Below are 12,006 nucleotides of genomic sequence, written 5' to 3' on the forward strand. Positions count from 1 at the left end.
TGCTTTTCCCTCAGCCACCAAGGTTTAGGCTTCATTGATGGCACTTACTGTAAGCTTATTGTAAATGACAATGCTTGCTGATGTATTTTAATAACGCTCTGTATTAAAGTATTGACAGCTAAACAACAGTGCCCTTCACTAATATTGCCACCCATGCTAAATATGAACAAAGAAGGTTGTAAAAAATGCTTGTTAGTGAGCCTATGTGTTACCACATATTTATAACCTATGAAACAGACAAAATGTTCACTTAGGGTGTACTTACTATTGTTGCCAGACACTAATGGCTGTATGTTGGCGGTATTTTCAGAGAACAGTAAATCTATACTGCTAAACAAGCGCATTGACTACTCTAAAATATATCCAAGTTTCATTTCCATAGTATTGTCCCTTTAGAAGATATACTAAAATGGTTGCGGAAACGTGAGGGGTGTACTCACTTATGGGAGATACTGTATATTAGCATGAGGGACTTTTTATAAAAATACGGGAGATGGAAGTGCACCAGTAGAATGTACATCTTTCAGTATGGCGTCAAATTACGCAAAAATGCATAGTACTGAGTGCAATGGTATTAAATGTTCTGAGAGTTGTGCAGTCCCAGCGTGTTACAGATGGTGCAACGATATCATTTTTTCATGTATTCACATTTCATTTGACTTAATATATATTTTATTTTACTTTAATCTTTTCTTTCATTTTACTGTGAGCAGCCGCAATCCAACAATTTCCCTATAGGATCAATCAATTATACTGATTCTAAATCTGTGACCTATCCAAATAATCATCTTATCAAGGACAATCGTTTCTCAAATTTTGTACAGACAGTGAAGCGTGTCCAGTAACGACTTTTGCACCATCAAGCACCGCTCAATTTTTCGTCTGTAAATGTCACATTCTAGTTGCATTTTATTGTTAAGCCTGAAGCCATAAGCCTAAGAAAAGACTCATCTAAGAAAAAAAATCTTTTCTTTCCCTCTTCGTGCTAGAACTTTCTTTTTACCGGTGTTAGCATACCTGCATTAGTATGCATGAGCTGTTTCTGCCTGAAATATGAGTGACAGTGTGTGATCAGTAATGTGAATCTCGTTCTCTCGCTCACAGGCGGTGGCTCTTACCTGGTGGTCTCTGTTCCGAGACTCACTCTACTACATCTTCTCCGTTCTGGCTTTGATCTTGGTGAGTGTACTTGCCTGTGTATGTGCGAGAGAGCGAGAAAGAGATAAACGTCCCTGCGATTAAACTGAACAGTAGTCAAGCCAGACAAATGTTCGATTCTTTAATAAAATACACTTCTGAATAAAACTGATAAAATCCTGATTTGAAATATTTGATAATAACTGATGCTTGCTGCCATTAATTTGCTGCCTTTATTCATTTTTCTGAACTGCTCCTTCTAGGTCATCTACGATGGGTGTGTTGTGTGGTAAGTCTAATTACAGCCCTTCATTACTTTTACATATGAATGAATGCATCAAACAGGCTTATTACCTCTGCGCTATGCTTACACGGAACAGCGTGTGCAATCAGCGAACATTATTTCCTCTTGTATAACAGCAAGTGTAGTCAATTGAGCACCGCTGTGGATGCTTCACACAGCATTTGTCATTCTTTGGTCCAAACGAACCGACTCCAAATAGAGCATGTATCTGGCACTAACCTTTATTTATCCGTCTTGTGAACTCTCTTTCAGGTGGGAGTCCATACTTCTGATTTCCATGTACGGAGTTTACATTCTCATCATGAAGTGAGTGCAAAAGTTTACATACCCCTTTGGACACAAGGAAGAAAACACATATTACATTAAGACATTTAGGCCCTGATTTACTAAGTAAGGAATAAAACAACAGGACGTGGTGTTATGGTATGATAGTTTTTCTCAACGAAAAAACTTCTCATAAAACAATTATATTAAATGTTTTTTTTATCTGTTTACGTGCAGCTTCGAGCAGCTACAGATCCGTCTGTCCGGTGTTATATATAATGCATTTGAACCACATTCAATATGAATTTGTAATTTGCTCAAACTACGAGCTAGAACTATGGAAAATAACCGAAATACCCTCTGACCGATCGGATATGAGAAGTCAGCAGTCGTACAACACCTCATTGACGAATGCAAATGAAATGCAAATGAAATTTCCGCTCAGTCCGTTTATTGCAGGTAATCCAAACAAAAAGTCTAATTAGGAGAATATCATGTGCAACACTGGGAGAGGAAGCAGAATATAAATGAGATTTATGTGTTCGATAAATGTTTCCAGTAGCTCCTGTGAGTTTGTAAAAAAATTAAATACTGTGAAAAGAGTAAAAAAAAAAGTTAAGTAAATAAATACTAAAGAAACTGTATTAATTAATATTAAACATGTAATGTTCTGATTAGCAAATTTCAGGTTGAATTTTTGGACATGTGCATTGCAGTAAATGTACATTGTAATTCTTGTGTGTGTTTCTCAGAGTTTTTATAAAATAAAAGCGCTATACAAATAAAAATGAATTGAATTGAAAGTTTACACAGTTTTTACATGAAATAGAATACACAAATAGACTTTCTAATTCAAATATACATTATAGTATACTTTATGTAGTTAAAATAAACTTTCAATATTGCACATTGTGTAAATAAGTAAAATTGCATGTTGCTGACTATATAAGTAATATTGCACATGTTGATCAAAGGAATTAATAAGTTAATGCGTCGAGATTAACAAACTTGTGGTTGATGATAACGCTGATTATGTTTACCAAGGTAACAGTGAGATTCTTTTTATTAATTTAGTATTATATGTATTTTTTGTCGAGTGGAATTTCTGTCAATTTAACACGTCGTCATAATTTGTACATAAATTTGCTTGTTTTTAAGGTGACTTTAAAGCAGCAGTGACCTATATGTATGGATTTAATATTTATAATACTTCTTACTTACAAATTCATTAAGAAAACATGCAAAACTGGACACCACATGCACTGCTGATCGTGTGATCAAGCAGGCACGTTTTCACACAAAAAAAACTTTACATTTTAAATGAACATGAATCAAAATAATGAGTTCTCTTAATAAGTTCAATGGTTTGTATATCTATTTCCAAATGTAAAATCAGGACTTAGTATTAACTTTTAAACCCAAGAGAGGTTTAAGACTCCTTGGTTTCGCTTCTTGTTAATCTTATTTCTAGGTTGATTCTGATGTTGCAGGAGACAGTTACTATTGTAGTTTTAGGTTCCTAAAAAATTGGACTCTTTGAAGATAGTAGCCAAAAACCAGGTATACAAACCTTCATTTTTTCATTGTTGTATAATTGCTTGCATTTCTTAGTGACAACATTGAAACCATGTTGCACTAGTAAGAATTCTTTTTTTTGTTTATCCATAAAAAGAGAAGACAACAGATTGTTTGCTGTGTGCAGGTTTAACAGTCAGATTGCGAGCTTCGTGGAGCGGCGTTGCGGTGGTCCGGGTTGGTGCTGTCTCTGTGGAGAAACCCCTCGAAACGATGACACTGTGGAGGATGGAGCCAACTGCAATACATCTATGGTGCTTTTAAGAAAAGGTCACTTCCATTTTTTAATAACTCCATTTAATCCTATTGATAACAAGTAGTTAAACCTGGCCTTCTGCCTTTTTTTATTACTGCTGGGTGTAAAGGAAAAAGTTTAATTTATAAAATCCGTTTACACTGCGATTAAAACACATTTGTTACACAGAATAATTAGAAGCCATCAGTCTCTGAAATAATAGTTTACACGATATGAACTTATTTGTTAATGTGCTATTTCTGACATTTTCTTTTTTTTTTTTTTTTTTGTTCCTCCGAAGAGTTTGTAATAATATTTTGAAATACTATTTTGATTAGATCACTTTATAACTGGGAAGTTTGTGCTGTTCCGGACAGGGAACGCCATGCCGCTGCTGCTCCTGCAGCTCTTCTTTTCCTAATTTAGTGCGAGCCTGTGTGTGTTTGTGCTGTTGCATCAGTCTGTTCATATGTTTTGTGTCTGTGTGTGTTTCGTGCTGTCAGCACTTGGTCATTGTTTTTGGTAACAGTCACATCGTTATCTGTGATGATCTCTGTGTGTTGGCGGAGGACAGACTGTGGAACTCTGGTAATCTGACATTTGTCAGTGCCTTTTAAAAAAAATACTTAGACAAACTACAAATGTAAAAGTACAGAAAGCTGCAGTTATAATGGTCATACAAACCCTGTTTCTAGAACAATACATGTGTAATGGTATTGTACAGTTTTATATAAACGATGATGATGTAATAATAATTTGTATTATTATTATTGTTTGTGTCAAATCATATTTCTATGCACTGTTCTCAGATCTGTGTAAAATAAAATATCTAATATAAATCCCACCACCACCAAGCTGCCACTGCTGGGCCCTTGAGCAAAGCCCTAAAACCCTCCCCTGCTCAGTTGTAAGTCGCTCTGGATAAGGGCATCTGCCAAATGCCGCAAATGTAAATGTAGAATAATATATCTTGGTACTATTTTTAGGTCAGTCTGGAATAGTATATCTTGGTACTGTTCTCAGGTCAGTCTAGAATAATATATCTTGGTACTGTTCTCAGGTCAGCATAAAAAGTTATATCACTGTTTTTTTCTCAATTTAGTGTAGGTTGATATATATTTATACTGTTCCCAGGTCAGTCTGGTGCAGCACAGCAGGAATCTCCAGTGGTGATGGTGGATGAGCTGCTGATCCTCCGGCCTCACCAGCTCTCTTTTCCAGAGGCGGGTCTACGCATCATGATCACGCCCCATTTCTCACCTCGCACTCGTCTCAGCATGGCCGGCCGTGTATTAATCAGCGAAGTGAGAATGCACCTCACCCCATCAGCATACACTACACCCCATCGCACACACACTTTTCATAAATTACAGTATATCATAGCAAGGTCATTTTCAGATTGAAGTCTTGTAGTTTACATAGTAGTAGTTCAGCCAGCAGGGGAACAGTCTGCAATGTTTCTAGTAGATTCTTCTTTTTCAAAGGCTGAATGAAGGTGATACTGCTGGAAAAGAGAATTTTCATAGTTTAAAGTAGCTGTCTGAAAAAAATATATATACAGTGACCCTGTCCACATTCATATATTCATTGATATTCATATTGATATTCATTGTTTTGCAAAACCAACTTCTGACCAATCAGAATTGGGAGTTAGGAACAGTATCTTTTATAAGCTAATTTTTCAACATCTTTCTTTTTTAAATATTTTTATAATGATTTTTCAAAATCCCATAGTCCTTAATTTGGAAAATGTAATGAATAGAATAATATATAGTATAGATCAAGGTTACTTTGTAATTGCTCATATTGTCATGCTTTAAAATAGATCACTGAGTCAACCCATTCCTAATGTTCAAAATGATAGAAACTGTTGACTTTGTTTTTCAGAGACAGAGGCTGATAAGGGAATCAGGGCAGAGGGGAAGCCTTGTGAAGACATTCAGCTCCGGAGGAATTGAGAACGGAGGGAGTGTGGAGAGACCCCTTCAGGATGGAGAGAGGATCGACATTGATGGAACTGTAAAAGCAGATAACTCTCAGCCTGAGGAAGAGGATGACGGCGATGAAATCTTCAGACCTCACCACTTGCCAGGTTATTTCAGACTTTCTTCTAGTCATTATGGATCAAATAGGCATGTTGTTGTGTCTTTATATCTGAAATAAATGAATAATCATTTCTATATTATCATGGCTGTGTTGAGCAGATAGGTGTGGTGCCCGTGTTAAGTGGGTAGTGTCATGGCCACTGGGTGTGCTGCTGTACTGCACTGTGCCAAACTGTATTCTTCCTCGCTGGCATCGCTGGTTTATGGTCACCTTCATCAGTTCAACACTCTGGATCGCCATCTTCTCCTACATGATGGTGTGGATGGTAAGCTCATAAATGACAAACAAACAAACAAACAAAATGAACAGAATACTGGAGGAACAGCTACCGAAATCTGGTGTGACTGCTACTTAATATTAATTAGCTCCACTTTTGTTTTTGACCAAAGAGCCCACAGTTTTCTTGGTTTTATTTTTGGCTTTCAAGACAAAGACAAAAGCAGAGACAAAAGCTATCCAAAATAAAAGCACAATAAAAGCAGGCCGAGATAAAAATGTGCGTTTCATGTCTGAGTGCTGAGTCATTTTCCCTTTGGTGAAGTCTACCAGCCTTCAAACTTAATGATATTAAATACTGCTATGTCAATATTTATCCCTACAGGTCACCATTATCAGCTTCACCCTGGACATCCCGGATTATATCATGGGTATCACGTTCTTGGCAGCAGGCACCAGCGTGCCGGATTGCATGGCTAGCCTCATCGTAGCTCGCCAAGGTACGTGATAAATATATATACAGGTGGTCCCCGACTTTCAATGGAGATACATTCTGATGACCCTATTGTAACTTGAAAATATCCTAAGTTGAGACATTGCCTAGACTTCACAGGAATCTTAAAGAATGCTGATCAGTATGGGGTAGTATAAGTATAATTTGTTAATAATTTAAGACATCCTTCTTCTTTGTCTTTTGGCTTCTCCCATTAGGGGTCACCACAACGGATCATCCGTCTCATACTACTCTGTCCTCTACATTTGCCTCTTTCTAACCAATTACCTGCACATCTTCCTTCACTACATCCATAAACCTCCTCCTTGGTCTTCCTCTTTTCCTCCTTCCTGGTGGCTCCATCCTCAGCATTTTCCTACCGATATACCCCATGTCCCTCCTCTACACATGTCCAAACCATCTCAATCGGGCCTCTCATTTTGTCCCCAAAACACCCTGTCCCTCTAAAAAACTTTTCGAATTCTGTCCATCCTCGTCACTCCCAATTAAAATCTCAACAGAGATGCTGTCTAGCTACACTGTCCCCTACACTGTCATCCTTTTGGAAATCTGTTACAATCACCAATCTTTCATTCCTAGGTACCACTTTATCTAACTCACTCCAGTACTTTTCCTTCTCCTCCATCTCACAACCCACTTGTGGAGCATAACACTGATGACTTTTATCATCACAGCTTCAACCTCCAGCTTCACGTTCATCACCCTATCAGAAACTCTCTTCACCTCCACTTTCCATTTCTCTTTCCATCCACACCATGATAGAACAGTTTAAACCCACCGCTAGTGTTCCTGGTCTTACTCCATTTTCACTTCTTCTCCTGAACACACAACATATCTCCCTTTCTCCTCTCCATCATATCAGCTAACTCTCTCCTTCTTTACCAGTCATAGTACCAACATTTAAAGTATCAACACTAACCTTCACTCTCCTCCACGTACGTGATCCGCATATTTAATTTGGCACATGTTTTATGCTGGATGCCCTTCCTAACGCAACCCTCCCCATTTATTAAAGTAAATATCGCGTGAAACATGAAATGTTCGCTGATGAATACAAATAGAAATTGATGAGTGTTTTTAAGCGTTGTATTTCCTGTGTGTGTGTTGTGTGTTTTAGGTATGGGAGACATGGCAGTGTCAAACTCAATAGGCAGTAATATATTTGACATCTTGCTAGGTTTGGGCTTCCCATGGATGCTCAGAACGCTGGTGGTCGAACATGGATCATCGGTAAACACTCTTTCTCTCATTCCTAAACCTAAATTATGACATAGAACATACATTTGAGATGTTTCAATGGATACAATTCTGAGTGGAAAGGATATTAAAAAAAAAAAAAAAAAAGCACTGTATTATATATCTCATCCAATCATACACATCTTTAACCCCATGATAACTGAAAACATGCTCATTGTTTCTATATTTCCTTTGTAATTTTACACAAATGGTGCAAGGCTAATTTAGTTCACCAGGTATGGACAATTGTGATCCCAAATCTTGTCTTTTCATTGTTGTTTTTCTCAGATTACCACTTTAGATACAGTCTCTAATGGATAAATACACATAATTCATAAAACAGAGGCGATCCACAACCCAGCTTTCATCCTCTGAAAAATTCATACTGGTCTTCACACATCATTTACCTCATGAGCGTGACCTTAATCTTCCCTCAGCTGAGGCGTTTGTTCGCAGTTTACAGCTCCTCACAGACACACCTGCCTTGACCGCCGTTCACACGCCATTGTGTTAGATGAATAGTTTTATTTGATGTAATTTCTGGGTTTGAATTTTTTTTTTTATTTGTCACACACAATCCAACATCCAGAAATATACAAGTGAAATGTTTATAAAGACTGCTCAAGGACATCAGTGAAATAAAACAATTATAATCAAATGTTAGAGAATAATAGAGTGAAAAAGAATAGACATTTCGAGAATCAAAATAGAATTAGGAGGAAAATAAAATAGAATTTACATTGTAATACAATATAATTGCAGTAGAAATATTGTAAACATAGAAATATACATGCAAAACTTTTTACTTTCCCAGTAGGCAGTGTGACTTATTATGATGAGACCTAAAAACATACACCATGTTTTTTTATTATGTTCTTTAAATAATAAAAACTAGTCGAATAAGTTGGGATCTTTTTTAAGTAAATGTACACACACACACACACACACACACACACACACTCAGAAGTAAGATGTGAATCTTTTTTACTGGATTTTCACGAATGCCATTAAAAAACATCTCGTGTGAATGCTCTTCATGAATAAATCCGTTCGTATCCGGCTGAACAAATAGGACGGTGTTGGTATTTCATTAATACTATGTTCCTTATTCAAAAGTTCTTCGTGGCTTTGAATGCATACGATTGCTATTGTAAGAGGAAAAATCTATAACCAGGATGTTCTGAAGATGAAAAAGCCCATGCAGGGTTTAAATTGATATATTTTGGTGTAATATGTTTCTTTTTTTGCAATGCCAGGTGTACATCAACAATAAGGGTCTGGTGTACTCAGTTATCCTGCTTCTCGCATCCGTCTTCCTCACTGTGAGTAACACTGTTGCTGACACTCACACACTGTAATAAATGACGTTATTGTAGTCAGTGGTGGACGAAGAACACAAACCATGTACTTGAGTTAAGGTAGAGATAGAGTAGGTCAAATATGACTCCTGTACACTACGTACCCCTAAACTTTTAATTTGTAACTTTTTTTCTTTGCTTATCTTAATTTTCGTCACAATCTTCGCTTTCTGGCTTTGCTTTGCCATCTAGCAGCGGTGTCTCGAGCTCGTATCTTAATTTTTTGCTCGCGTAACAAAGCAAAAAATCTGAAAACTTGTACATGAATGCACTCGTAGGTCAGGGTACCACTGTATTCTGATTTCTTATGGCTGTAATGTTCCTGTTATCATTTTTGACTCTTTTGTTTCAACTCAGTGTATGTGAAAAGACTCTAATGTTACTCTTAGCACACCGATCAATTAGAATATTAATAGATATTAATTAGTCAAACACTGATTGATAGCATGAGAAACAGGATTTCCTTCCATCATTTATTACTCTCGAAAACTGGCGCTGAACTGCATGTGCGGCGATCGATACAAGTTCAAAACAGAGAGTGAAGTTAAAGTCTAAACCCAAACGGAAATACTTTAGTAAAGTACAGATACGCGAAAAAGCTACTTAAGTACAGTAACAAATTGCATTTACTTCATCACTGTCCACCAGTGATTGTATTGGGGAACCAGTAGAAGAACAGAATAAATAAACAAAACAGCATCTACTTTAAATGTAGAACAAGTACTTTTTTGTACATGATTTTGAATCCAAGCATTTATTTGTGTGCTTTCTCATGCGTTCCAGGTGATGAGTGTTCACCTGAATGGCTGGAAGCTGGACCGGCGTTTGGGTTTCGGCCTCTTGCTGCTTTACTCAATCTTCCTCCTCTGCTCCATTCTCTTTGGGCAGCTTTAAAAAAAAAAAATCACAACCCTGTACATCCTATTTACATCCAAGTCCAACAGTCAAACTAGTTTTGTTCTCGTTTTGAGTTTGATTTATTCACACTGGACATGGTGTTAACCTGAGCTGAATCTCAGGCCAAAGCAGAGACAGTGGAGGAAAGGGAGGAGGAACAGACGGACTCACAGCTCAGAAGGAAAAATTCTGAAACCGGATCCGTCTGGATTACGAATGCAGTTACACTGTACATGTACAGCTTTTTTCAGTGTTTTTTTTTGTTTTGTTTTATCAAGTTCACACTGAATCAGTTCCAAAAGTGTTCCACTTCATCCATAAAAAGCACTGCTGCCTAATCCTGAGAAGATCAAAACGGCAGTAAACGCGATATATATATATTTATCTTCTAAAGTTGTTACAAATGCTCCAGAAGCTTCCGCATTCTTTGTGATGGCTGCGCAACGTCAGTATGAAACCAATCAGCCGGGATGAACAACCGCCTCAGACGAACGACACATTCACTGTATATTCAATTTTATTCATTCAGAAGATGCTTTTTTTCCAAAGCGGCGTACAACTGAGAAACAAATCCGCTCTCCGAGTCCGATTCCAAACACAACTGAGCAGTCAAGGGATCCGAGGATTTCAACTCGCATCTTAAATCGCGTTACGAGGCCCGAAAACATGACGAGGATCCGGTTTCACCAGCTGAAGATGATTGTAAGTCACAATGTAGGAAAAAAAAACAAGCATGGTTTCGAATTAATTGAAAAAGACACACTGGGTAAATCTTCCCAAGTAGCCCGGAAAGTTATCACAGATTAAAACGTGTTGTGATGTTTTTCAGTATAACCAGCCAATCAGAAGCGTGATTCAAGATAAACAGGAAACACTGCATCCACAATCGACACGGGTCAAGAAGCAGGGAAGTGGTTACGTATCTGTCAATATCAGTTTTATGCCTTTTTTTTTTTTTTTGTTCTGCCACTTATAAACTAATAACAGCCATCAGGAGGTTTGATGACAAAGCAATCAAGAGCAGGATTCAAAGGATCTTCCTACAAGATGAATAACTCTGATTAAACATCTTCACCATAAAACTTGGACTTTGACACTAATAGGGAACACTAACTAGGTGACAAAAATATCTACAGACAATCAGTGAGTAAAACCCAACTCTTATCCCATACAATGATTCACCCTGTGTGCCCTTTTTTCCATAGAAGCAGAACAAAATCCTCTTTTCTCCACCATAACCCAATTCCAGCCACTGATGTAGCTCATCAATACATCCGAATTTTACTGGAATTACCGAATATTTTAAAAACAAACATAGTGTGTGAACACTGGGGGAAACATAACTAGGATTTTTAGTTATCAACTAAATGAAATGTTCTCATACATGCCCTGATCATTCATTCTAGGTGACTAACATTTTGTTATCAAATCTGGAACTGACTAATCTAAAAAAAAAAAAGCAGAGAAAGAAAACATGCACTCAATACTCACACATCATACCGAGTACAAATAAAATAGACAAAATGAGTGAAAATAAGGTGCTGGTTTTATTTATTTAGTACCTACTACAGACAGGTGTAGGGGTCACATTATACATGACTATTAGAAGGTTACAAACTTATGACAAACAAAAAAACGGCTAAAAAAAGATTATTTTTATTTGCAGTGGAAAGAATTAAGCCTAAATATAAAAAAACTTTTCCAGTAGACCAACATTTTTAAAGTAGTTATCACTTGCATATTTTGCAAAATAATTTATTTGTTAAAAATTTAATAAAATAATAATAATTACCTACCTGATATTGTGTAGTTCCCCTTGTGCCACTTAAACAAATGAGACGTCTAAGGCCTGGAATTCCCAAGATTTCTAAAGGTGTGCTGTGGTGTCTGGCACCAAGACTTTAGGTCCTTTAGCTTTAGTGATTTAGCGCGGACATTTGTTACACACACACACACACACACACACAATACAGTCAACCCTCGATAATTCGCGGTTTGGAACCTGCGGCTTGGAAAATTTGCGGGTTCTCACTTGGAACCGAACTAACAGCAAGTTGTGGATTATCTTAAAATTCACAGGACCGGATGTTCAGGAACGTTAGGAATAACATTATCCTAGCGGTTTTTACTAACAAATTTCATACCATAACACATCATTGGAAAG

General features: G+C 37.2%; 1 protein-coding gene across 2 annotated transcripts in view; it reads left to right on the forward strand.

Moving 5' to 3' along the window:
- LOC124379391 (sodium/potassium/calcium exchanger 3) overlaps positions 1-11,376 on the forward strand; it is a 42,935-nt gene extending 31,559 nt beyond the window's left edge. The window contains exons 7-18 of one of the 2 annotated variants that reach the window (XR_006924415.1): positions 1,105-1,179; positions 1,401-1,426; positions 1,694-1,747; positions 3,408-3,550; positions 4,650-4,819; positions 5,403-5,607; positions 5,720-5,886; positions 6,223-6,337; positions 7,469-7,581; positions 8,844-8,909; positions 9,729-10,544; positions 10,672-11,376. Coding sequence is in view for 1 of the 2 variants with exons in the window: in XM_046839721.1 (XP_046695677.1) it covers positions 1,105-1,179; positions 1,401-1,426; positions 1,694-1,747; positions 3,408-3,550; positions 4,650-4,819; positions 5,403-5,607; positions 5,720-5,886; positions 6,223-6,337; positions 7,469-7,581; positions 8,844-8,909; positions 9,729-9,839 (1,245 nt within the window). In the remaining variant the exon portion in view is untranslated. Of the gene's footprint in view, positions 1-1,104; positions 1,180-1,400; positions 1,427-1,693; positions 1,748-3,407; positions 3,551-4,649; positions 4,820-5,402; positions 5,608-5,719; positions 5,887-6,222; positions 6,338-7,468; positions 7,582-8,843; positions 8,910-9,728 lie in introns of both variants that reach the window. The other variant, XM_046839721.1, reaches the window with a different exon arrangement.
- Positions 11,377-12,006: the final 630 nt, after the last annotated feature.

Source organism: Silurus meridionalis, chromosome 25 (assembly GCF_014805685.1).
Source record: "Silurus meridionalis isolate SWU-2019-XX chromosome 25, ASM1480568v1, whole genome shotgun sequence".
Taxonomy (NCBI): domain Eukaryota; kingdom Metazoa; phylum Chordata; class Actinopteri; order Siluriformes; family Siluridae; genus Silurus; species Silurus meridionalis.